We start from the raw sequence: 25629 nt of genomic DNA, 5'->3' as shown, positions 1-25629 counted from the left end.
TGGAAGTATATATTTTAATGTAGTTTTAAAAAGCAAAGCTAAAATAGGCACTTCTATTTTAGAATGCAAATGCCAACGCAGTATCTTTTTTTCCCTGTAGCAGATGTTTCTAGGGATATGCTTAAACCATAAGAATAAGAAAATCAAACACTTTAAAATCAATTTGGTTTAGTCATTTAAGCTTTTTCTCTGTAAAAAAAATAAAAATCAAATGGAATTCTTTTCAGAAGGGCACAATGGAAATTCTGATGGAATTAACACTGCATTATAAATCAAGTGTCAAATAAATGGGAGTATAGTCTGCAGTGTTAAGTGCAGCAGGAAAATGTTTGCATTTCAGGAAGTCCAACAGAAGGCATGTAGTTGTAAAGGCTTCCTCATTTGTTTCTGCTTTTTTCTTCTTGACAGAGATTGTAGTCTTGAACTGATAGATGCTCAAAAAACAGTTCCTGACAGTGGTAGACAATCTAATACCTATACACACATAGAGAGAGATACCCAGGCTTGGGAACAACTTATGTTCCTTCTGGATGGATGACAGTATTCAAAAGCATTAAGAAGGCTGAAATTATCTTTGCCTGGAATTAATACCTTTTATTTTTCTTTGTCTGCTCTGAAAGAGACACTTTCTGAGATTAAAAATGATAATTTCTGATTGGTAAAAGCCAATAGTTCTGCTTGCTGGTTCTGTACCAGCTCAACTTGGCTAGTCTAGGCAGGCATCCTTGTTAAGGGCGCTACCTTACCATTCCTTGCCTGGAGAAAAGCCTCCCATCAGCTATAGCCCCAAGGACCCTCCAGCTTCTCTGCCTCTCAACAAAACAGGTACCTGTGTACTGTAGGGCTTGTTTGCTTTTTCTAATGCTGTGGCTGCTCAGGCCTCATGTGACTACAGTTGTTATAATTAGACATCCAGTCACATTTCTGTGCCTGTGACAGCTTTATGTATCTCACCAAAATTTCAAGAAGTGTCAAAACAGAATGAACTAAAGCTGACAAAGCACTGATTTATGATCAGTCACACTTCTGGCAGTGAATATGTTCTCAAATATCTAAACGGACCATATCCAGCTGTGAAGGTGACTTCATGGTCCCTGCTCTCACCTGCACATTGCAGCACCACAGGCTGACCTGGACAGAGCCCTCCTTGAATCCCCTTTCATCAGATGATTTTGAGTGAGATCACACTGCATATATGGGAAATCCAAGGTATCAGGCCCAGCCAGCATGGGTTCACAAAAGGCAGGTCCTGCTTGCCCAACTTCTGTGATCTTTCTGTGATCAAATGACCTGCCTGATGGATGAAGGGAAGGCTGTTGGTGTAGTCTACCTAGACTTCAGCAAGGCCTTTGACACTGTCTCCCACTGTATTCTCCTGGAGAAGCTGGCAGCCTGTGGCTTGGACAAGAACACTCTTTGGTGGGTAAAGAACTGGCAGGAGGGCTGGGCCCAGAGAGAGGTGGTGAATAGAGTTAAATCCACTGATCACGAGTGGTGTTCCCCAGGGATCGGTACTGCGGCCTGTCCTGTTCAGTATCTTTATGGATGACCTGGATGAGGGCTTTGAGTTCACCCTCATTAAGTTTGCAGATGACACCAAGTTGGAAGGAAGTGTCAATCTGCCTGGGTGTAAGAAGGCCCAACAGAGGGATGTGGACAGGCTGGATCACTGGGCTGAGGCCACCACTGGGATGAAGCCAGGTCCTGCACCTTGGCCACAACAAGCCCATGGAACAGTGCAGGCTTGGAGCAGAGTGGCTGGAAGACTGTGTGGAAAAAATGGACCTGGGGCAGTCAGTCAACACTGAGCTGAATATGGACCAGCAGTTTGTCAACTTAGCCAAGAAGGCCAAGGGCATCCTGGCTTGTATTGGAAATAGTGTTGCCAGCAGGAGCAGGGAGTAATCATCCCCCTGTACTCATCTATGGTGAGGCCGCACCTTGAATACTGTGCTCAGTTTTGGGCCCCTCAGTGGAGGGTAGATGGACATCGATGCCCTGGAGCAGGTTCAGAGAAGGGCAATGAAGCTGGTGAGGAATCTGAAGCACAAGTATTATGGGGAGCAGCTGGGGGAACTGGGATTGTTTAGTCTGGAGAAGAGGAGGCTCAGGGCAGACTTTATTGCTCTCTGCAATTACCTGAAAGGAGCCTGTGGCAAGGTGGGAGTCAGCCCTTTCTCCCAGGTAACTAGCAATAGGACAACAAGGAGTGGCCTCAAGTTGTGCTGGGGAAGGTTCCGTTTGGATATTAGGAAAAAATTCTTCTCCAAAAGAGTGGTCAGATGCTATAGAAAAGGCCCAGGAAGACGGCTGAGTTACCATGTCTGGAGGTGTTCAAGAAGCATTAAGATGTGGTTTTAAGGGACATGCTCTACTGGGGAAATATTGGTGGTAGATGGATGGTTGGACTACATGATCTCGGAGGTCTTTTTTAACCTTGGTGATTCTGTGATTTTGTTATTCTATTTCTTTTCTGTATTTGCATTTGTGATTATGTGCTTTGTTAGGTTTGGCTGAAAGATGGCTTGTATATATGAAAGAGATCTGTCACTGGTTGTGACTGTTCCAAAATTGATATTGTCTACTTAACATCTCTGAATTGCCAGGACTGCTTAGAAGGAGAAGAGCAACCAGAAGAGAACTGGTTGCTACATGTTTGAAGTATTTTATGCTTCATGTGCTGCTTTGTATAACATTATCCAAAAGATGACAGCACCCCAAGTTCTCTATTCATTCAAATACTGCATAGACAGGATATATAGGAGATTGTGCCCGCTAAATGTATGCTATTGTTTGCTGTATTACTCTAATGTTTCTGATTTTTTTTTTTTTTTTAACATTTCCTAATGGAGAAGATTTATTTTTCTCCATAAAATATTGCCTGTGTTCCTGTTTTGATCCTGAACAGTGTGGAAGGACCTTCTGGCTCTTAGACATAGCCTCTGTGCTTTGATGACTGGCTTCACGAATGCCCTGTAGTATTCATGTTTAATTCACTTGCATAGCAGAATGTGGGTCATGTGCGTTCTTTCTGCTCTTGATTGGGCTGACAGCATCTTCTCAGATGAGGGCACTGCACAGCTGAAGAGAATTCCTATGAATGTAGAACTTGCAGTATGAGCTGAACTTTTACAAGACGTGGGCACCCACAGCACTAATGCCCGCAGCACTGTGATTATTTCTCACCTCCACCCGCGATCGGGCCGGGGCTGGAGCCGTGTGATGGGGCGGGCCAATGGGCGGAGGCTCCCTCTCCCCGTCCGTCCCTCCGCCCACCCCGTGCCGCGGCCGCCGGCAGCGGGAGCCGAGCGGGCGGGAGGCGGTGGAGCTCTGTTCGGTCCGCGCCCAGTCGAGCTCGCGGCAGGCAGAGGGGCGCGGGGAGCGCTGCGTGGCTGCTGCCATGGGGCAGCTCTGCTGCTTCCCCTTCTCGAGAGGCGAGGACAAGATCAGTAAGTGCCGCTGGGCGTGCTGCCCGTGTCGGGGAGTTTAAAGAGGAGAGCCGGCTGGAATTCCGCGGGTGGGATTTGTTCCTTTCTGAATAGGTGGTGACAGACTGGACAATATTTCTGCTAAGTAGATTATGATTTCTTTGTAATACAGCTGAGTAATTACGTCTGATTGTATTTGCGTTCTGGCAAACCATCTCCATAGGCAGAAGCAGTCTAAGTGAACGTTTCAGTATTCCTTGTTAGCGGCATTTAACATGCGAGGTGCAGGGCAGGACACAGAGGTCCCACTGCTGTGAGCATGGCACAAGGCTGGCGGTGCTCCCCGCACCAGGCGGGCTGTGACTGCAGGGCAGGGGACTGACGGCTGGCAGAGCCCAGCAGTCCTCTTTGTGTGGGTGCTGCGGGAGCCCGCACGACGATCAGCTGACGTGCAGCACAGTGGCAGCACAGTGTGTGTCCGGCTAGCACGTCCTAGTGACCAACAGGCGCGGCACTTCTCTTTGGTTTTTGGCTGAGCAAACCCATGTTGGATAGGAGGAAGCGATTTCTGATTGCTTTACCCTTTGGTGCGCCTAGTCACGCAGGCTAATTTGGCTGGAGTGTTGTTTCTACTCAGTTATGTGCTGAAAATTGTGTTTGTCTTAAGTGTGGTTACACAATAATATTCTCACTCTTGACTTGCTGTTGGGTGAAATATTTGCAACCTTTCTTCTAGAGGTTGTAGCCAAATTTCTGTCACACTCCTCCTGAAACCAGTTTTAACTGAATTCACATAATGCATTGGCCGTAAGCTAGAGAATCCCCTTTTATAGGTCTGGTTTATATTCATTTTTGTTCCTCAGGAAGCTGTCCAGGCATAAATAAAATCAGAGGAGGTATCATCAGTCAAAATCATGTGTACACCGCCGATGCCATATATCTAGAAGGCAGCCTGAAGGAGTCTGCTGTTCATAGGTGTCTTTCCTTAACAGGTCATGGGATGAGGATGACTGTTATAAATTTTGCATGGGGAATATGACTGAACATTTTATACTTCAGAACTCTTTTTTAGCATATAGCAAGTATAGATTTCCTTTGTGTGAAAAGCAAGTTGCTAGTGCTCCTCATTTCTAATGCACAGAGCAGAGGGGCACAGACAGCATTAGCAAGTGTGCTTTGAGACTGTTGTGCTGACAGAGAACCAAAGATACACGAGGGGTGGGTCCTCCTGCATCCCACTGCTCTCAATCCTCTCACGCTGCCACCTCTGTGCTTCCTCTCAGGCATCCCTTGTCATGCACCAGCTTTCCTCCTATGAGTTCTGTGAGCAACACACAGTGTGTATAGCATTTAGCACAACGTGACCTGAAGCTGCTTGTGATCTGACAGTGGTGTTTGGGGATTGCACTGTGGCAAAATGAGAAGAGCATTGGAAGGGTAGGCTTGGGGCCTGCAGTGTCTGATGTGGGCGGCACATGCCCTGGGGAGGGGGAATAGGCACCGTTATATGGCACAACTATGGGTAACTGAAGTGGGGAGGTCTGGTGATGGCTGAGATAAGAGTGTGGTGTCTGACGTGGAGATAAAAACACAGAGGCGGCGCTGCTCTTTGTGTGGGAAGGAGGTGTGCTGAGATACCTTGGAAAGAGAAAAGTAGCGGAAGTATTTGACAGGGGTAGTAAGTATTGGGCTTTGCCTTCAGCCCAGCACAGCCTGGTAAGAGAGAGAAGGAAAGAGCCAGAACTGTCCCTGTGTGCGCCAGCGCTGATTCTCATGTCCCATGGCTTTGAGCCCAGCGTGCCATGTGTTGCCCTGCCCTCCGTAGCTGCTGTGTCAGCGGTTGCTGCCTCGATCGCTGCTCTGTGACAGCCCTGCCTGCCACTACAGGCATATGAGGGGAGGAAGGGAATGACATTCATGTATGTTTGTCATCTTCTGTCATGCTATCATGATGGCCTTTAAACTGGGATTGCGCTGGGAAATTAACCTGAGCTTTTTATTTCCCTTGTGACAGTAACAATCGCCTGGTTGTTTTGCACTAGAAACAATGAAGTTGGTAGGGCCATCAAAATTTGGCTTCCTATTCCTAAGAAGAGACTTCTTAAAAAAGTGTAAATTCCAAAAATACACTATGGAGTATATTATGTATGTGTGTGTGGTCTACAAATTCTTGATATTTCTGTGGTCATAAGGGAATTCTCTCCATGATAACCCTGCAGTTAGGCCTGGCATTGGTTTGCCTATGTTAGTGCTAAACATGTTGGGTTTTTTTGTTTCATTTTCTCCCTATTATTCCATGCTTCAGTGCCCATTAGGAATTAATTACAGTGAATGTGTGAAGCTAAAGGTGCCACCTCTTTGTTTTCAATACATTTATTCTTTTCTTCCTTTGACTAAATTTTACTTGAAGTGCATCTTTGGTGCATGCTGAGAAATTGCTTAATCATGTGTTTATTTGATATATACAAGTTCATAAACACACACTACATTTAAAACATATGGTACTGTGGTGGCTATGTATATGCTCAGGATTACCATACATATGTAATAAATGTTTGCATGTGATGCTTTTTTGTGTGTGTGGTTAAAAAAAAAAAGAGAGCGTTTTATGAAATAAGTGGTGTTAAACTTCATGTTAGCCCATTTGCTACCTGGTTTGAGTCTTTCATGAATTAGCATGATTTAAAAAACAAACAAAAAAAAAACAAACCAGAGAGACTTGTAAATATTAAACATATACAAAATTACGTATCAGACAATTAGTGATATGATCATCACAGTAGAATATGAAACTTATTTGCACTGTAGAAGTTGAAATTTGCATCTTGGCAGGGCAGAGCATAACAATTTGAGCATTTATGTTTTGATTTAACGAGATCAAGCATTTAGTGCAGAGTAGCTGTCAAACAATAAATTATTACTTATGATGTAGATTGAATATAATACCTGAAAATAGATGTGGAAGTAAGTAAATTAATACAGGGACTGGGGCTGCATACTGTCTAGGCAGGAATAAGGGAAGCTGAAACGCACAGCCTGGCCAGCAAAATTCAATCTTGCTCTTTTGGGTTTGACCCAAAACTGCCAAAATACATCAAACTAGGGATTGCTTTCCAGAGTAAACGAAAGGTCAGTGGACAAAATGTGATCGTTTTATTTAAGTAAGTCTTGAATTAATTTTGAAAATTCTAAAAGTTATGGTTGTAAATCAGTGAGTTGACTAAACTTTTAATATGTTGGATAGCGGTTGACATGAATTATTTTGTATTTGTACTACATTCACAGAAAAGATGTATTGTCCAGCCTTCTGTCATGAGAGGCAGGACAGGTTTACCTACCACAAGCAGTAAGTCAGTCTTTGTTGTTAAACTGTCCTTGAATGCTTGCCAAGCTGTCTAACTGGTTTCTGATACTGGTAGCTGCTTGTCCAGCAGGCGCATGTATTGGTGCATGACATTTTCACTTTCTTTTTCTGAGATTTTAACTCCTGGCTGCTCAAGCTGATGGCCATTCAGATACCAGGAAGGCCCTACAGTTTTCCTATCTTCTTCCCTGTATATGACAACACACGCTCATTATCTGAACTTGGTAAATCCTCCATTCTTCAGTGCTTCTATTCTTTCTGGTCTTGACATTCTTTCTGGGCAATATTGTTTCAATTCCTACACATCTTCATATGCGTAGGATATGAAGATATGTGCAACAAAGTTATGCATGATGTGGATAAAGAAACAAACAATTTGAAGGAGAGGTATGTGTGTTCCTCAAAATGACAGCTTGAATAATAATTCGGTGTTGTTAATCTTTTTTTTCCACTCATAAAGCTTCTGAGTGACCACAGTGAGGTTTCTAATGTTGCTTCCATTTTCTGCTGGAAGAAAATGGGCACAGGAGACAACGATCCCACAGACTTTCTAAACAGTAAAGAAATATGGTGCAATGCTGAAAAACATGTCGTGATAGTGTCGTTAGTTCCTTTAGGATTTGGTGGCCCCATCCAAAACTAATTGCTCAATACTTACAAGTCAAAGTTGAAAAGTACACAAATCTCTCTCCTGCTGCCAATGATGTTAGGCTTAATGATCAAGGCTGTGAGCATAAGCAATATTTGGTGATATCCAAGGCTGTCATTCGTGTTTGTGAAGTATGATTGTGGATACTTGTTTGTCAAATCTTGGGATTCACGTTGGCTTAGAAAATAATTCCTGCAGTAATGGGGGAATTGTACGTATCAATGCAGAAAAAGAGAAAGCAGAGATTTAGAGAAAATCTGGCGGGTAAAACAGAGGAGTTAGTTGTACTGGTAAGTTCAGCTTCATTGCAAGGTGTCCTAGAGGGGATGGTGGAAGAGCAAGCTTTCAAATAGGAGGAAGCAGACTTGAAAACAAAAAAAACAAAGAAACCCACAAAAACAAATAAAGCGCTAACAACATATATGCCTACTTATGGCCTCAAAAACAAAAAAGAGTAGTTATCTTGAAAAGAATAAAAATAAAGGTGACTGCAAAAGTGGGGATTGTAGAATGACATTAGGTGTATCCTTATACCTTTATGGAAGCCTTCCTCAAACTGAAATGTCCCTACATTGTATTTATTTAATTAAAATTACTTATTGCTTTTAGAAAGTAGCCCTGCAAGGTACAAACACACACTGCTGAATTTTTTTTCTACTATCTATAGTTGTTTCAGCTATATTTGGCATTTGATTGAAAAGAGAAAATCTTTTTTTTTTTTCTCTCCCTTTATGTTTAATAGAAAGATAAGTAAAAATTTAGTCCTATAAGCATAAGTATCCTATGGTAAGAAATTGACCTTTTGAATTCAATTTTTGTGTCAATTTTTATTTGAGTGTAAGGAATTCTGGAGCACAGAACTATATTATTTTTAGAATTAGGCTACATTTTCGTATTTCATGAAGGTACAGCAGACTGTCTTACTTTATAATGTGTTAGACTGCAGATGTTGGGATCCCTTCCACATTTCTGTCAGGATGTTTTATGTTAAATGAATTACAACTAGGAATTCTGGACATGAATCAAGTCAAGTGCGATTGCCTTGCTATTAAATTATGTTACTGGGGGTGGAGGGAGGCGGAACAGCAGTGTTTATTACAGAGTTTATTTAGAAAAATGGCAGAAGTGCTGCTTTCCTGAGTAGAAACATGAGCAAAGGCAGGAAGTTCTTAGGTACGTAATCGAAAAAAGTCCATGGTAATATGTAACTGCTTTTAAATACTTTAAATTGTGGTTTTGGTTAGAAGTCAAATCTTTCATGTAACATGTACTTACATATCAAATGAAAATGTGTATGAAGCCTAAGACCTTGTGTGGAGGTGCTTAGGACCACAGTGATCCTTTTCTGCTGAACGCTGAGAAACTTCAATGAAGTCTTTAACCAAACCTATCTTTATTAAAGGAGTCATCATATCTATACTAAAGGAGCCCATCAGAAGAGGGGTGGCCAGCAGGGACAGGGAGGTGATTGTCCTCTTCTACTCTGCTCTTGTGACGCCCCATGTGGAGTACTGTGTCCAGGTCTGGAGCTCCCAGTACAATAAAGACAGGGAGCTGTTGGAGAGGGTCCAGAGGAGGGCCACAGAGATGATCGGGGACTGGAGCACCTCCTCTATGAAGACAGGCTGAGGGAGCCGGGCTTGTTCAGCCTGGAGAAAAGAAGGCTGCGGTGTGACCTCATTGCAGCCTTTCAGTACCTAAAGGGAACCTACAGACAGGAGGGGAATCAACTCTTTGAAAAGGTAGATAACAGCAGGACAAGGGGAAATGGTTTTAAGGTGAGGGAGGGAAGATTTATGTTGGATGTCAGGGGAAAGTTCTTTACAGAGAGAGTGGAGAGGTGCTGGAACAGGCTGCCCAGAGAGGTTGTGGATGCCCCCGGAGATGTTCAAGGCCAGGTTGGATGGGGCCCTGGGCTACCTGGTGTAGCATTAAATGTGGAGGTTGGTTGCCCTGCCTGTGGCAGGGGGGTTGGAGCTTCATGATCCTTGAGGAACCTTTGGCCATTCTGTGATTCTGAGTTAAAGAATTACCTTTGAGAAATTAGGAGGAATTTTCAGTTATAGTAAAGGGAAGACCAGGATGATCTAATTGGTGTAGGTGACTAGTTCAGTGGTGGGACACATACCAACATTTCTCCTTGATCACAGTGAGAAGAGATGGAAAAAGGGTGAAGAGTAATAAGAAAATTGAGAAGAACCTGATGGAAAACTTTGAGGCAGAGTGCTAAAATGTCATGTTAGTATATTTGAAACTTTCATGAACTCAAGGGTCTCATTTTCAAAAAGTGTATGATCGGAGAATCAACCACCAAGCAACTTGTGACTCAGTAGAGCAAGATGAGAAAAGTGCTGAGATCACTGAGTGCTACAGTCTGTTACAGCAATACCTTGATTGTTTCTTTCTTCCACAACCTCACTGGGAGCCTGCTGCAGAAAATGTCTGTTCTGAAGGTGAAGACCCTTTGAAAACTTCCCTTCTGGATTTATTTGTGGCCAGTTTGTTGCAATCTGTTGTATGAGCATTGACCATTAGCTCAAGCATCTAAGGGTAAATAGTTTAATGTCATTTTATAATAAGCACAATTGTGAAATCACTGCTGTGAATAAGTGGTCAAAATAAGGACGTTTTGACTTTTGAATGACACACATGATTTTGTATACATGTTTGCATAGGTTCATTGTATTGTGTTGAAATCATATGTTTGATTTCCGTACTGAGGCCAAGAGCCTCTATTTGCAAACTACTTTTCATGTGAAAACCTCCACAACTGTTAGCTTCCAAAAATCTGTTTAAATTACAGGCAGAGTGGAGTGTAATGTAACAATGCCTTTAATGCTCCCGTTTGCTGTGATTATATTCATCTTGGCCCAGATGTAGGAATTGTGTGATATTTGGCATGCCCACCTCTCGGATAAGACCATGGAGTTGAAAACTGGACACGTATTTGGTAATCCTGCCAGTGCCTTGTAGTGGATTGCTGGAAGCTGCCTTCTTTTACAGTGAGTTCTAGTTAGAAATACATGGTTATGTGCAGCGCTTATTAACAACACATTTTAATATTGTTGTTACAATTTAATGTTGATAGAAACAAAGCTGTTAGCCTGGCAGTTGTTAAGTTAGCAAACAGTAGTGGCTGTAAGGCCATAAAACCCCATTCTCTTTTAAATTCAGAAGTGTTGACAAAAGTGTTTGCTGATCCCACGTGGTCATTGTTGCCAGTATTGTTGGTCATACAGTGGTGATGTATGCTACATATACTGCTCCATAGCAGAGCAGATTACATGAGCCATCCTTTAAAGCAAAATCACCTCAGTGAGGTAAAACACTTCTCCATTACTAACCCATCTTGTTTTTCTTGAATTGAATTAAGGAATTCTCCAAACCTGTGGGGCAGATGATGGTAAGAACCAGCTAGGTATAACTTCTTCCAGTGTAGGACTGGATCAAGTAAAAAATACCTTCGTGTTACATCAGAAATATATGGGCTCAATCTTGCAAGGTACTGACCAGCCTCGATCCTTTGTGAACATGTGCATACAATAGTGCTGTCATATTGCTGCCAGGAGGGATGTTGGGAGGGACAAGTAGCTGAAACTTTTCTTGCAGGGGAAAGGATTGGAAGTGTAGACATTATGGTCTTTCTTGGTTGACTCAGTAATGTTTGTATTGGTAATCATGTTTAGGTATAACACCCTTAGCACAGTGAAAAGGATTCTGCTTTGTTTAAAGTACTAAGCTTTGCTTCAGTGCAGGCTGATCTGCTAATACTCATGGATATAAAACAAATAGCTGAGAGGTTTCCTCTTTGGTGATCATCAGAAGCCACACAGATGTGTTCCTGGGCATGCTGCTCTGGGTGGCCCAGTTAAGCAGAAATTGGACCAGATGGTCCCTGCTGACCTCGAAAGTTCTGTGATTCTGAGATAGACATCAGATGGGACTCAAATGGAGAGAACAACTAGTTGTAGTCGTAATGCTTTTTGGAAAGTGCAACAAGAATAGTTGGAAGGACAAATCTCTGAGAGGGCTTTATGGACTGTGCATCTTTCTCTTGCCATTCCTCCCAGTATTATCGCTTCATGGCTGCTGCCCCAAAAATAAAGTGCTGTACTTCTCCTGGCTTAAAATGTTCTGTAAGGTGTATTATGCCTGTGTTTCACAAGAAGTTTACCTTCACATTTGTGTACTTTCCCATTCTCTTTGTATCTTCCAAAAACATATTTCTCTGAGAATTCCAGAACTGGGTTTATTGAGAAAGAAATCATAGTTATGCCAGTCTGGGAATGTTGAAAGTTGTGGAAGAAAAATGCAGTGAATGAATCAAGTTCATGTAACGTTTCTGCTGTGAAGAGCATTCTGTGATCCATTTATGTATTTTCAGGTAAAATAATCTATTTCATTATACAAAAACAAGTTCTTCATTGTTTAGTCTTTAGTGCTGCAGTGGATAACTCAATTTTGAGACTTTTTTTTCGTTAGTAAAGATGAGAGATTATATTGACATTGTTTTGTTTATAGATTATGGGAACGGAGCTTATGATCTGAGTTAGCCAATACAGAGATTACCACTGCTGGAACTAATCAGTACTCATCAGTCTAACAGTGGATAGGGAAAAATGAACTATTTATTACTTTATAACTGTATAGCTCTTTCTGGGCAGAAATCAAGCATAGTAAGAGACTATGCAGTATTGGTGCACTGTAAAGAACAGCAAAGAGAATCTTCTGTCAAGGAGAGGGACCTTCCCTAATGCTTATTTTACTGCAGGTTGATGCAGTGCATTAGTTCTGTCACTTGTTTTTTTTACATTTACTATCTATTTCAAAATTTATGCTCAAGTAACTTTTTAGCACACTTTGCTACAGGGTCAGGCAGTCCAAATGGAGAGGTAATGCACTGGAAACTTGCTTATGTGGAGACATTTCTCACCGTGACATTAGACACATGTTTTGTTTATTGTTTCTGGTAGGTGTTTCATTCAGAGAACTGCACGAATGGAAGAGCAGATTGCAAAATAAAAATAGTGTGTTCTCTGTCTACTGAGCACACTTAGCGTTCCTTCAATTAAACTGATTGGCAAATGTTTGATGCAGCAGGAAACTTTTGTAGATGCAGAATTGAGCTTTAAATTTCTTTGGTTGAAGATGTCAGTTTAAATTCCATCCACTGTAGGTCACTTCCTTGCCTGGCAGGGCAGCAGGCAGAGAATGCCTAAGAATATATCCAAAACATTCTGTATGGCAGTCTAGGGAGAAGGAAACTTTACAGTAGCTTGCAATGTGAGCAAATTCTGCTGAGGTAGATTTCAAGCAGCCCTGGGCGTTTCTGTGGGGTAGCAGCTGCCATGGTAGATTACAGCTGGCAGTTGCATTTAATATTCCAAATTACGCTGCTGCTTGATTCAAAACACCAGAACAGTAGCACAGACCAAAGAGTGGTGAATATCATCTTTCCTGGGGCAAAATCTTTCAACGGTAATTAGTTTGTGTATAGTAGATCTCCCACAAAGTTAGAATAAAAACTTGAATAGAAAATAAATATTTCTTTAATTATACTGGAATGGATGATAGCCTTTCACCAAATAATTAGTTGTTAACCAGTATCTGTCAATTGGCAGTGTAGCATAAATAACAATTCACAGTGCTTTTGCCTGCAAACTTACTTCTGTACAACAAATATGATAGCTTTTTTACTAGTGACAAAATCTCATTAAATGCACATTAAAATTCGCAGTCAGTTAATAATGATTGTATTCATTTAAAATAATTTCAGTAATATGCCATTCAGATATTTCAGTGCTCGGGAGCTGTCTAAGAAGACACTTAGGCTGAAGTATTTCGTTAGAAGCAAGTTAAGTGTTTAGGGGTATTTGCTAAACATGCAAGTGAATCTGTCTCACAAAAGTGAGACAGATTATCTGGGGCGTGAATAAAGTGGTAGTGAAAATGTCAAGTGAAATCCTTAGCAGCTGTAAGTAAGAATAGTGCTGGTTTATACCAATCTAGGACCTGGCCTGCCAAGTGTCATGGCTGTGACAGTCTGCTGGCATCCCTGGAGTTAAGGACTGCAGCAAGATGGATGGGAATATCAGCAAGACCATGTAGAAGTGGCCTTCTATAAATAGTATCAGGAGGGCTAGTTCAGATGGCAAGCCAACAAAGTGCCAGCTTCATCTGGAATCTACTTCGTAGCAAGAAGAGGAGGAGGACAGGTTAAAAATACTGTTCTTTCAGCCTCAGGCAGACAATGTCAGACTCCCTTGGAAGAAGGCTGGTGTTCTGCTCACAGCTGCTGGAGGAGACTTCCTGCACAATTTCTTCAAGTGAGAAGGCAGCAGATCTGTAAGGAGAATAAGGCCACTTTAAATGTTCTGCATATACACTGTTGTCCTTAAGCAGTTTGTTTACTGCTATCCCATATTCTCTTGGGTTTGAAAGGGAGTATAAAGGACAGCAAAGTAAACAAATACAAGCATGTTTTAGGTAAACTTCAATAATTGTCCTCTATGCAGATGTTCCATTTAAGCAGAGAAAGCATTGTGTTGAGTTTCTCATACTTCAAGTGAGCTGATCAAACAGTGTTGCTTATTAGTGATAAAATGTGTTCTGTATCTACCACACACACACTTAGATATGAGATATTCTGTCTTTTAAGCCATTAAGATGATTTTAAGATAATCTCAGTAAGACCACTGCTGCAACAAAAGGAAGACAAGGCAAGACAGTGCTCAGAGCTGTTCTTGCTTCTCACTAATGTACTATTGAATAAAGCAAAGACTATGACATTGTTTGTATTGATTTCCCAAAGTGTAAATGAGACGCTGTTGCTATCACTGATACTATTAGAAGCTGCATTATGTTCCCTTTGAACATAAGACAACATCCAAATAGCCTATTCTAAGGGAACTCCCCTTGCTTAGTACTGTTTCTCATATTCATATTAATTTTCACATGCTCTTTTCTCAACTTACTGAGCTGTATGTATGCTCTGGCATGGTGCCTTTCCCCTTGTTGTACTAATTGAGAAAAAGGACTTGTGCCACTTGCAGCTCACCAAACAAAAGAAGGAGCAGTATGTTTTCTCAAGTCCTGTCAGACCTGCCCTGAAAAGTAGAAAGTGTCAGAGAACCTCAAGGGATATGAGTGATATCTCTGTGTTTCCTCATGTCTGAAGATTAAATCAGAAGTGCTGCAGAATGATCTTATCATCATGGAAGAGGAAATTGGCTGTGTTGTACCCACAGCTTTATCAGAGTCTCAAGCCAAATCCTGTCTCTGTCAGTTGCATTATGAGCTGCTGCTGCACTGCATTATGTGTTCTTGGTAATATTGGTTGCTTGTGCTGGTAAATCTGTAGAGCATGGTACAGATCTGGCTCTGGAGAAAAAACACTTTTGAAAACAACGCATGGCAGTGCCCAGGAGCTTGCATCCTTGAGTCACTGTGGTGGTGTGGGCCCAAGCTGGCTTCTGCTAGCAGGCCTCAGTGCCAGAGAGCAAACAGTGGCACTTGCAGCTCACCTGTGCCAACACAGTTGTGTGTGTCTCAATCAAACACTGGGCTGAGGGAATCATTTTCACATTGCTCTAATGGTTTGTCTAATAGCAAAGGAGAACCTAAGCTGTATTTTCCTTCTTCACTCAGAAATGAAGTGTGAGCAAACCCAAATTATGGCCAGACAAGAAGCGTGATGTGCTGAACATTGAATACTGTTCTCTCTTATCAGATACAAACAGCTCCCTCAATTTGCAAAACTCATTTGTTTCTGCTGTTGAATTGCTATATGACAGGTCATGCTGTAGCCTGGTCCCCATGAGCTCAGGCCAAAGTCAGTCACTGCATGCAAATCCTAACATATGGAGAAAAGCATGCGTTACAGAACACAGTCACAGTAAGGGAAAAGTGTTAAAAGCCATTATGTAGTGGTTGTAGTGTAGTGGTTGTCTACTCCTTCCTAACCTGATGGTTAGCCCTGACTTAAATGGGCTTTTTTTTTCCCCATCTTAATTGTAATGCTTAATGCTAGCTAATTGTGTGCTTTGTTTTCTAGTGGAGAGTGGTATTCTTGGAAGCAGCGAGGCGTGTTTTAACCTTTAATCCAGAAAATGTTGAAATAGTAAATATACTTAAAAAAACCTGCACTGTCTCTCTTAGAGATGTCATATAATTAAAAAAGAGAAGACAACTAACTTGCTTCATTTTGGCTTATTAGAAAATGTAATCTGGGTAAATAATCCCAGTCAGTCAGACTTGACTTGACATTTCCATTCTGACCTGGAATGACAGGAATACTGTACTCTGCCTTCTTTTGAAAAAAGGCTTCATCCATAGAAAATATTCGCCTTTGGGAAGGAAAAGAAAACCCCAAATCTTCTCTCTTTTTCCCCTTTAGCAAGATAATACATCACTGTGCCTACTGCTGCATTTTAGCATAAAAGGACATGCATGTGGTGCAAATTAAGTCTGCTCTGGGAAGATCGGAGTCTCTTCTGTCTGGGAAGCCCAGAGGCACAAGGCAGGGCTGAGCAGGGTACAGATGGAGGGCATCTCTGTGTGAGGGGTGCTCACATGGAACAAGTCAGAAGGGTTGCTTTCTCACCGGAAGATAATGCTTCAAAATTATGGCAACCCAGGCAGCTTCGCTTCCAGAAAATGGCTGGGAAACTGTGGAGCTGCAAACCCAGGAGGCAGGAGGAGGTTAATTTGATTAAGCAACTGTTAAGATAGTGCAGGATTACTTCTGTTACATCATGCATAATAGGAACAAGAGGGAACATTTTGTATATATTTTGGGGAAAGCTTCCTTCCAGTGACAGATGCTGGGCTGCGGAGCAGACTCTACATTTTGCAATATTGTGACTGGGATTTTCAGATGAATGCAGACAAACAAAGCAGGCAAGGCAAACAAAGGTCCTTGGTCCAGTGAAGTGGTCCTTTAGATAACACTGGGCTGTTACTACTTGTTAAACACTAGGCAAAAGGGAAAATAAGGGATCTTGTGAAGTATTGTAATAATGGTACTGACGTGTTGTTCAGCAGCTAGTTATTATTGATTTAGTACTATTTATATCTTTTCTGCTATTCCTAAGATTTGGGTAAAACTGTCTTTTCTGTTCCCTTAAGCTTGAATTGTGAAACTAGGAGAAAAGACTGAGATTTAGGGAGAGTACTGGGTGTTGGAGAGCTGTTACGTATGCTCTGGAAGTCAAACTGGAGAAAGGGATATGCAGTTACTTTGCATTTGTTAAAGGAAAATGGATTGGATGTCACGGGTGTTGTTTAAATTTACCCTCTACCAAAGGAAATGTTTTGAGTATAGACTAAGTCCCTGGGCCTTTACCTGGAAGTGTGACGTATTGGCATACCTGTGGCCTTTCCAAACTCTTGCAATGGGTGGTTCTTTCTGACCTGTAGTTCTGATGTTAGCATACACAGCTGAACTTCTGTCAGGCCCATAACCCAGTGTGAAACCCTCATGAACCTTATGAATGCTGTTTTAAATTGGTATAGAGAAAATTTGCTCCTTATTTTGAATCTTGTCTGGATTCCAATGCCCAAAGTCTCAAAATCCTCCATTAGCTTTATCATTCCTGCTGATGGCTTAATCCCTTTGAATATCTTCCCATCTCAGGTAGAATCCATCTGGCCACTTGCTTCATTTCCTGTGAGTTAAAATGCTGAGATATGGATAATTCATTTACTCTCACTGGAGAACTTGTATCTTCTCGCTAAGAGAAATGCTTTATGTCATGGTCTATTATGGTGTTACTCATTCCGTTTCACATCGTAGCAATAATTTTTTAAATGGCATTTTATTCAATTTTCCACTTTAGTACAAAGCACAAGCATTGAACAAAGCCGTATTAAGTATCAGGCATGGGTTTTGCAGCACTTCTGAGGCTGAGAGGAAACAGCAAATGAGAAACATGTTTTTCTGTCTTTAAAATCCATTACCACTCAGTGTAGATTAACACAATCATAAAAGTTTCTCTCTCCTCTCTTTTTTCCACTCTCCCTTTACTTTTCACAAACGCATCAGTAATAGAGTGTGAGAGGCTTTTTTCAGCACACAAAAAAAAAGTTTGTTCTTGTAGTATAATATGAGACTGAGGTGAGTTTCAGGGATAGAACACCCTTCTCGAGTCTGGGGTTATCTTTTTTGTTAATGAGAAATCTATGAAATGAGAAATACATATACAGCGTATGCATATTTTGAAAGGCTTGATCCTCTGATTTAGTCAAGTAGATAGTACTTTCTGTTACCTCCACCTTGTGTGCTCTGTTCACCCACCGTGGGTATTTGCACTTACAAACGGACTGAAACATAAGGAGTGAGGGCCTTGGAACAACAAGGACAGAGGGCTTGGTACAACACAGCCCCGGCTGCTTGGGGCACTGCCTGTAACGCAGTGTGGTGAGTAACTCTGTTGCAAATGAAGCTTTGAAAGGTGAATTTAATTGCCTGGAACCATTCTTTAAGCCATATACTAGGCATAAAATAAGAAGAGATTACAGGATTAGATTTTGGATGAAAACTTGTTATGTGTTAAGATGTGTCCAAGTATAAGCTCCCACATCAGTGATGTGTCCAAGTGCAAGCTTTCACGCTTTTCAGTGACAGAATAGCTGGATCGTTGTGGTGCTGCACCCAGGCTATGAGGACAGGCAGATCTTCAGGTGCTCTGAACGACTACTTCTGGTGCAGGAAATCCCAAAACTGTGAAAGATATTATTTGTTCTTAAGGAGAAACATTGCCCATCTTCTTCCTAATACTCATCTTGTGGAAATTCACTTAGTCTTTCTAACCAGAAGTAGATGTGGAAAACATGCAGGCAAAGTGAACTGTTGAAACAAATGCATTGCTTTAACAGGACTAAAGAAAAAAAAAAATACTGCTTTATTTTTTCAAGGCTAGTTCTGAATATAGTGAAGAAAAATGCAAAAACACTTTTTAGCTTGAATATCAAACCCTTATTTCCTTTACCTTGAGTTGACAGAAGACTATGAAAAACATTGCTTTAAAATAAGAGAGGGTGAAGAGGTGAAGATGAAACTCCAGGTTAGAAGTATTTAACGTGACAGAAATAAAGGACCAGGACAAGCATAAATAAGCAGTTCTCTACTGATGCTAAGAAGACAAGATTATAATTATTAGGATGCTAAAGAGTTGGGAATACTCTGCAGTTAGAGCAAATAAAATTTGAGAATGGACAACAGAGTGGAAAGAGAACAGAATTTTAAGGCATGTTAGTGAGCAACCTGTTGTGGTATAGAGTGTAAACTGGTAAAAGTTATGATGGTTAGTTCAGTTTATGTCATTGCTGACATTTTTTGAATTTCTTTCATAGAAATGCCACTGGAATAGACTGGCTTGCTGACTATAAGGAAGTAGAAATATGGGGGAAAGAGAGAGAAGTATTCTTTTGCTGCAAGAGTGCATTTTTGGAGCTGTAGTGAATCTTGTGAAGGAAATGTTGCTATTATGTTGAGAATATTGGTTATCTTCTTAAGGTGTTTTCTGTTGTTTGACGAAGAAAATGTTTTTACAGCTATTTCATTTTTAGCATTGGAAGGTTGTGAACAGTGTGGCCCCCTGGCTTAAACAAATAATTGAAACTCAGTGTTTCTTGATTTTTAACAGTAAGAGAGACTCTAGAATAAAATTTTGTTTGATTATTAAATGCTTGTTGATGAATTTAAGATATATGTACTATCAAACACTAAAAATTAAAAAAAAAAAAAAAAAAAAGGTGTTACCTTCTAGTATGCTTTTTTTTTTTTTTTTTTTTTTTAACCTAATCTGCTTGGTTTGTTTGAAAGGTTGATTGCATTTAGTTTTATGATATACTCATCTTCTTTTTTTTTTTTTTTTTTTTAAAACGAAGTGGTATCTCTACACTATGCTCTGACAACACGTTCTGGATTCTTGTGAATTAGGTTAACTGCTGGCAAACTGTGATCATACCTTAGAATTATTAGCTACTTTTTAACTGCAGCAACTCTGATTTCATATAGCCTAGGTGACTGGAACCCTATGACAGACCAATCACTTAAGACCAAATAATTGTCTGAATTATTTGCTTAACAAACTAGACCTTTTTCTTTTTTTTTTTCTTTTGGAATGTTCATAACTGACATTGCATCCTTCAGTGCTTGTAGGAGAAAGGATAGGTTTAGCAGAGCATGTTGTGTTTCTCCACTTGTAAGAAGAGATGGTCAGAAATCTTAGATCACTGAACTTTGAAGGATTTTGTCTGAAACAAAACAAACTTTTGCCAAGTTAACTAAGCCTCCAAATTGAAGGCAGCCTGCAGATATTCTTGCTTTCATCATAAAAACTGGCAAAAGCGTCATATTCCCTGAACAGCTGCAATAGCCTGAATTTCCTCTGCACTTGAAATTCATAATTGTTATGCTTTTATTTTATTGTAGGCTAAATCACATAAATTAACACACTAGAAACCCATGCATTCAGCATGAAGGGTTAGTGTTGCTTTGTTAGGCAGTTCTGTGTATACAGAAAGAAAATTCTTAAAACCGAACAAGTTTTTTTACATGTCCAAGGTGAGCTAAACTAGCTGTATTACATGCTTAGTGTCGTTTATGGGAACATGCAGTAATGCAGTAATCTTACTGTAATGTCATAACAACATTGTAATTTCACCCTTCCTCTCATTGCTTTATTTGTGCCAATATCTTAAGTGACCACTGGAGACATTTCATGGAAGCCCTTCCTAATTAACAAGGAATTGTTCAGGGTTGCGATTTTCCTGCTGATGGTTATTGTGTTGATTAGATATGGGCATGAGCACTTGTTTGTGTTCATTTCTTCAAAACCATGATCTTGACTGTGCTGGATGACTTACAGTCTGCTACAAGGGTGGAAAGCATACAGTCCAGTGAGTGGTCATAGCCTGAAATTCAGCTCGTTATGGACTGTAGGTTCTGTCTTAGTGGGATGAAGGTGGTGGTATTTTTTTAATGCTGTAGTTCTGTTAGAATATGTGACCTACCAAATTTATCTGAAAGTCCTTAGCAAAGAGGGTGTTCAGCACGTTGGTCTGATGCCAAGAACACTGCAGTTTTTTGTGCCAGTATGGGAATCTTATTCCCACTAAAGTCAATGAGATTTACTTTAATTTTGAATTAGATTCTGCAGGCACAAAGGTATATCACAGTAAGAACGAGGTACTTCCATGGGTTGTAGCAGGGCACGGCAGCCTTGCAGTAGTCTACATCTGCCTGGGTACTGTGAGTGTAGATCTTCTCTTGGTGACTTGGGAATAGTAAACCATGGTAAAGACACAAACACTGAAGTCACAAACTGTATGGATTCACATGGCTGAAATCTGTCTGACTTTGCCTTTATTGGCCTCTTTCTGTTAGTTCCAACCCCATCATAGAAATCATTGATAGTAGTCTGCTGACGTTCCTTAGTCCATCAGTAATTTGGGTGGTTGTCTCTTCCCTTCCAATCTCACCATACTGTGTGGTAGCAAATCCTTTGCCTCTGTACCAGGGGATCATAATCAATTAACTGATGGTGGGTGATTATTAAGACTTAGAGTGGACTCCTCAGTCATTGCAGGATCTCAGACAGAAAGGGATTCCTTCACTGAAGTACAAAGTTTTGTGCACGTGCAACAGCAACTTGGCTCACAGTTTGAGTGTCAGCAAGAGGCACAGTGTAAGTAGAAAAATGGTATTTTCTAGCATTTAGGAGGAATTTTATAAAGTTTAGTTTTTGAAAAGGTGCCAGAATCCTTTGTGGATTTTCTTGTTTCCAGATTTTGTAAAGAGTATTAGAAATTGATGAACTAATGGGAGACAGAGGCATTTCTGTTACCGCGAAAGTCCTCAGGGCATTCATTGCCTATAACCCCTGTCCTCAGAAAACAATCTTTCCAGCTCGTCTCATCCACCTATGTGAATTACCAGCACTCTCCTTTATAATTTGCCCCATGTTGGCATCATTCTTCAGTGATGAAAGTCTGTTGAAAGCAAAAACAAAATGCGGCGTTTTAAGGCCATAAAGCAAGGACTGCAGAAGTTTGTCTTAGAATGTAGCTGATTAAAGGCTGTAAAACTGTCTTTTCTTGTAAAATGGATGTATAGCTGGCTCTTTTAGTGAAATGTTCTTCAAAAATGGACAAGTAGGATAAACAGGATTTGATCCCAGTGACTGTCCTGCCTCTCTCCAAACCTGAAATGCTCACACAGGTATCTAACTCAGGCTGAACCAGGACTGCAGCATCTGATTTGTTCCAAGGCTATCTTTCAAAATTCAGTTAATGGTCTTGTAAAAATGTCAGGAAGCATCAAATTGGAAAGTAAACCTAATCCCATGGAGTTGTTCAGCAGTGAGTTTGAATCTAAACTTAGATTTTGTTTCAGGACTCCTATTCATGTCTGTGACTGCAGCAGCATGTTGTGGGATCATAAATCCTTGTTTGAATAATTCTGTGCACTTCGTAGTTCCCCTTTGGAAAAAAAATGTGTGGCCATTTCAGGATAACAGGCTTGCTTCAGTTTTAGTAAATAATAAAAAGGATGCATGCATTGAGTCATATTCACAGAATAAGAATTTGTTTTCATCTTCCAAAAATTACCACACTCTGGGATAAAATGGAGGCTTTGTTTCGTTTCTATTCTAAGCCATATGCAAGATGGGAAACATTTTTTCATACATAGGCACAGGAATAAATCAGCGGTCCATAGTCCATACTAACAGACACACTATGGATGTAAATACAGTGCACGTGGTATATCTGTTCCCTTTTTCAGATATCTCTCAGATTAGAGATTACAGTCAAAGTAATGCTGAATTTTTAAACCTCCTTTTTGAATCTAAAACATGCATACGAGCAATGACTTTTTGCTGATATTCAGAAAACAACAGTCTACGTTGTTGCCTGCAAGCAACAAATGCAGCATGGAGAAAAATACATGGAGTAGACGTATACATAAAAATTTAAGTAAATATAAATGATCAATACCTGTTGTTATTGCCTGACCTATTTCATTTTGTTAATGGTCATGAATAGAAATGCTGCTAGAGTACACAGCTGCCTTGCCAATGAACTTCAGTACTGTGCACACGCATACACACAGTGCTATTTAGGGAATCTGAAAATGTAAAGAGATGTAATGAGTGAATCGTATAGCCACATGTGCCAGGCCACCGAAGTGTCTGGAAGATAAATCTAGGCTTTCTCTTGATAGTGGGATGTGCACACACCATACATCAGCCAGATCCTATGGCAATCTTCCCAGTGGGAGTGGAGGACTTAAGGAGTACTACAGACTGTTGGTGAGCCACAAACATCTCAAAATATTAAAAATACAGAAAATTTTAAAAGCAGTTCTGTGGCTTTCTAAAGTGTACTTCTAGAAGGCTCGTTTTAGATCTTTTTTCATGCTTGACAGATTACACAGCAAACCATCTACTTGCATCTAGATGCATATATATACATATATAATTTATTTGTGAACTCAAAACCTATGTAGAAGTGACAACTGTTTAATAAGAATGCGGGAAATATTTGTGGGAGAACAGCTCTGTTCATTTCAACAATGTAAAATACAAAAAAAACCCCACGTAACATACTGTAAGTAAAATGATTCTGAATAACTGCAATCACAACTGTTTTATGTTATCTGGAGACCTCTGTTGCTGACTGTTCATATTCTGCATATTAAATACTATTAGGTCAAGTGCCAGGGCTGCTGAGCACCTATTCCCATCGATTTTGTTTATAGAATTCCTTGGACAGATCATTAGAGCTGCGTGAGTAACAATTTCTGTGATTCACTGGCAGTTCTGAGAAATAAAAAACTCCTAACTGGAAAGCAGTATTTTTTCTAGTAAATAAATAGACTGTGACAACCAAAACATTTTGTTTCGGTTCTGAGCATCTTTAATAAAAGCAGAGGAAATTTGAAATCAAAGGGCTGCATTCAGAGGAGCCTGAGGGATCGTCTCATAGAAATTGAGAGGAGATGCTGCTCATGTGTATCGTAGGTCTCCAAAGAGATAAGAGCCTGAATTAAGTCCCTCCTCTAAGTAAGTTAAAGGATGGACTTAAACCCAGGGAATGCAGTTAGTGGAAGAACATGGTAACTGATGTGCCACGGGGTACGTAGGCATCTGAGTGGTTTTGGGAAGGGTGTCTGTGACTCGTACGTTAACCTGAAATGCTTCTACCTGGAACTGCAAAATCTGTTTTTGATGCCTTATTTTTTAACTTTTTTTTTTTTTCCCCACAGATGCCTTTCTGAATATTTTTTTCAGGGTATTTCCCAACATTTTACAAACCAAATGAAATGTTTTGCCCAGATCTAGTCTGATCACTCTTCAGCTGCAGACCCCAGTTCTTTCAGACCCACTGTAACGGCACCGTATTAACTTTATGAACAGAACTGGAGGACATTGGTCTGTCTTGCTGTTCCAGAGCAGGATGCTCCTGCTAATAGCTAACAAAGGCTTTGCCCCTGGAAATGGAGGCTTTTGTGTACCTCTCCCTCTTGAATTCCCTTATGAACTGCGTTTTATCACTGAAATTGCTCACAGGTTGTTCAGTCCCCTAGCAAGACTAATGAAAGTCTTTTATAACTATAATCTATATGTGCTGGCAAACTTGAATAAATTTACATATCTGAAGGAGAACAAGTTTATGTAATTGAACAGTGCAGAGCTTTGTACTGAGAACATACAATAGTATCTCTTTCACCAGATGCGTGTGACTAAGCAGCCTCTTATTACTGGTTACAGAATGCGAACTCCAGAAAAGGACATTAAAAATATGACTTTTAAATGTACGCACAGGGAAACAGTTGTTTGCCTAGGGCAAGAAATTGCAAAGTGGCAAGTGCAGATTATACAGCCAGTGGAAATTGGACAATAGATTGCATTTTTCCTGGATTTCATTCCTCATCAAAGGACGATGCTGTAGCAGGCTGCATAAGTCACTAGGAAAACGATTCATGGAAAAGTATAATTTCAAACTATATGTAACATGTAAATCCTCATTATGTGTACAGTTACTTGGTTGTATGTGTTTATTCCAGTGAATTCAATGCAGGGAAATGCCAGCTTTTTGCTTTTATCAGTAGATACCTATGAATAGAGTTGGCACTTACATCAGTGACAGACCTTTAGATCAGAAGACAGAAGGGTGAACCGGGGGGAGGAAATGGTTTTACCATGTTTTGTGCTGGATTTTAAAAGAAAAGTAGTAATAATAGTAGTATCTTCTAACCTGCTCTTAGACAAATACTTTAATATTTTTTTCCTGTGACAAACTTGCATTTTAAGCAGTGAATTAAAAGGTAGACATTTTCAAATTTATTAAGCAAACTCACGAAAAAGGAGCAGCTAGACATAAGAATTTTACTAAAATGTAAATCAGTTGTGTGCCCAGTAGGCATGTGCTATTACTGACCAGAAGAAATGAAATTTGCACACTTCTAAGCTGAGTGGGTGTTGTTAATGTTAGCCAGTGGCTTACAGGACTGTTACAATAAAGATGAGAAATGAAATACTTTTAGTCTGATGTACTGTGTACATCTTCATGAAACACTTGATTCAGAGCTCCTGGAGGGGGAAATTATTTTTACAGTCAGGAAGAGGCAGACTTAGAACTGTCTAATAACTTGAAATCTAGATGGCCAGCTCAGCCAGAGGCTCCTCCTGATGCAATTCCAGCTGCTCTTTCCATGGAAATGAATTCCTTCTCTTATCTGTTGTGACACATAGGTGAAAAGCACGCGGCAGAACCAGATGACGCAGAGCTCGTGAGCCTCAGCAAAAGGCTGGTGGAGAATGCAGTGCTCAAGGCTGTACAGCAGTATTTAGAAGAAACACAAAACAAAGCCAGACAGACTGATGGGAGCCCTTTGAAAGCTGAGGAAGCTGCTAGTGGCACTAAGAATGAGAGCAACAATGGCAACAGCAAGTGAGCACTGAGCAAAAGCCTGGGAGCGAGTATCCCACCAAGAATAACAGCAAAAAAGTGTCCCAGCTCCCTGCTGAAACTTGCTGAGCGGTGCTGGGTGACAGGCACTCTGCTCTGAGAGGCTCTTATCAGAAGTTTGTTCTAAATCGAGGGACACTGCCTGCCGGTCTAATAAGCGCTTGCATTGCTGAAAATCTATTGAATGCTGGAAAAGGACAAGAATGGTGAAA

At 40.6% G+C, this 25629-nt stretch overlaps 1 protein-coding gene across 1 annotated transcript in view; it reads left to right on the top strand.

Moving 5' to 3' along the window:
* Positions 1 to 25403, top strand: part of AKAP7 (A-kinase anchoring protein 7) — a gene marked incomplete at its 3' end in the record, with an annotated part of 72834 nt that extends 47431 nt beyond the window's left edge. Inside the window, exon 8 of the mRNA XM_079550291.1 lies at positions 25201 to 25403. Within this exon, the coding sequence (XP_079406417.1) occupies positions 25201 to 25403 (203 nt within the window). The remainder of the gene's footprint in view (positions 1 to 25200) is intronic.
* Between the last annotated feature and the right edge of the window lie 226 nt (positions 25404 to 25629).

The sequence above is a fragment of the Tetrao urogallus genome, assembly GCF_951394365.1.
Source record: "Tetrao urogallus genome assembly, chromosome: 2".
NCBI lineage: Eukaryota > Metazoa > Chordata > Aves > Galliformes > Phasianidae > Tetrao > Tetrao urogallus.
This window is presented reverse-complemented; position numbering and strand designations above follow the sequence as displayed.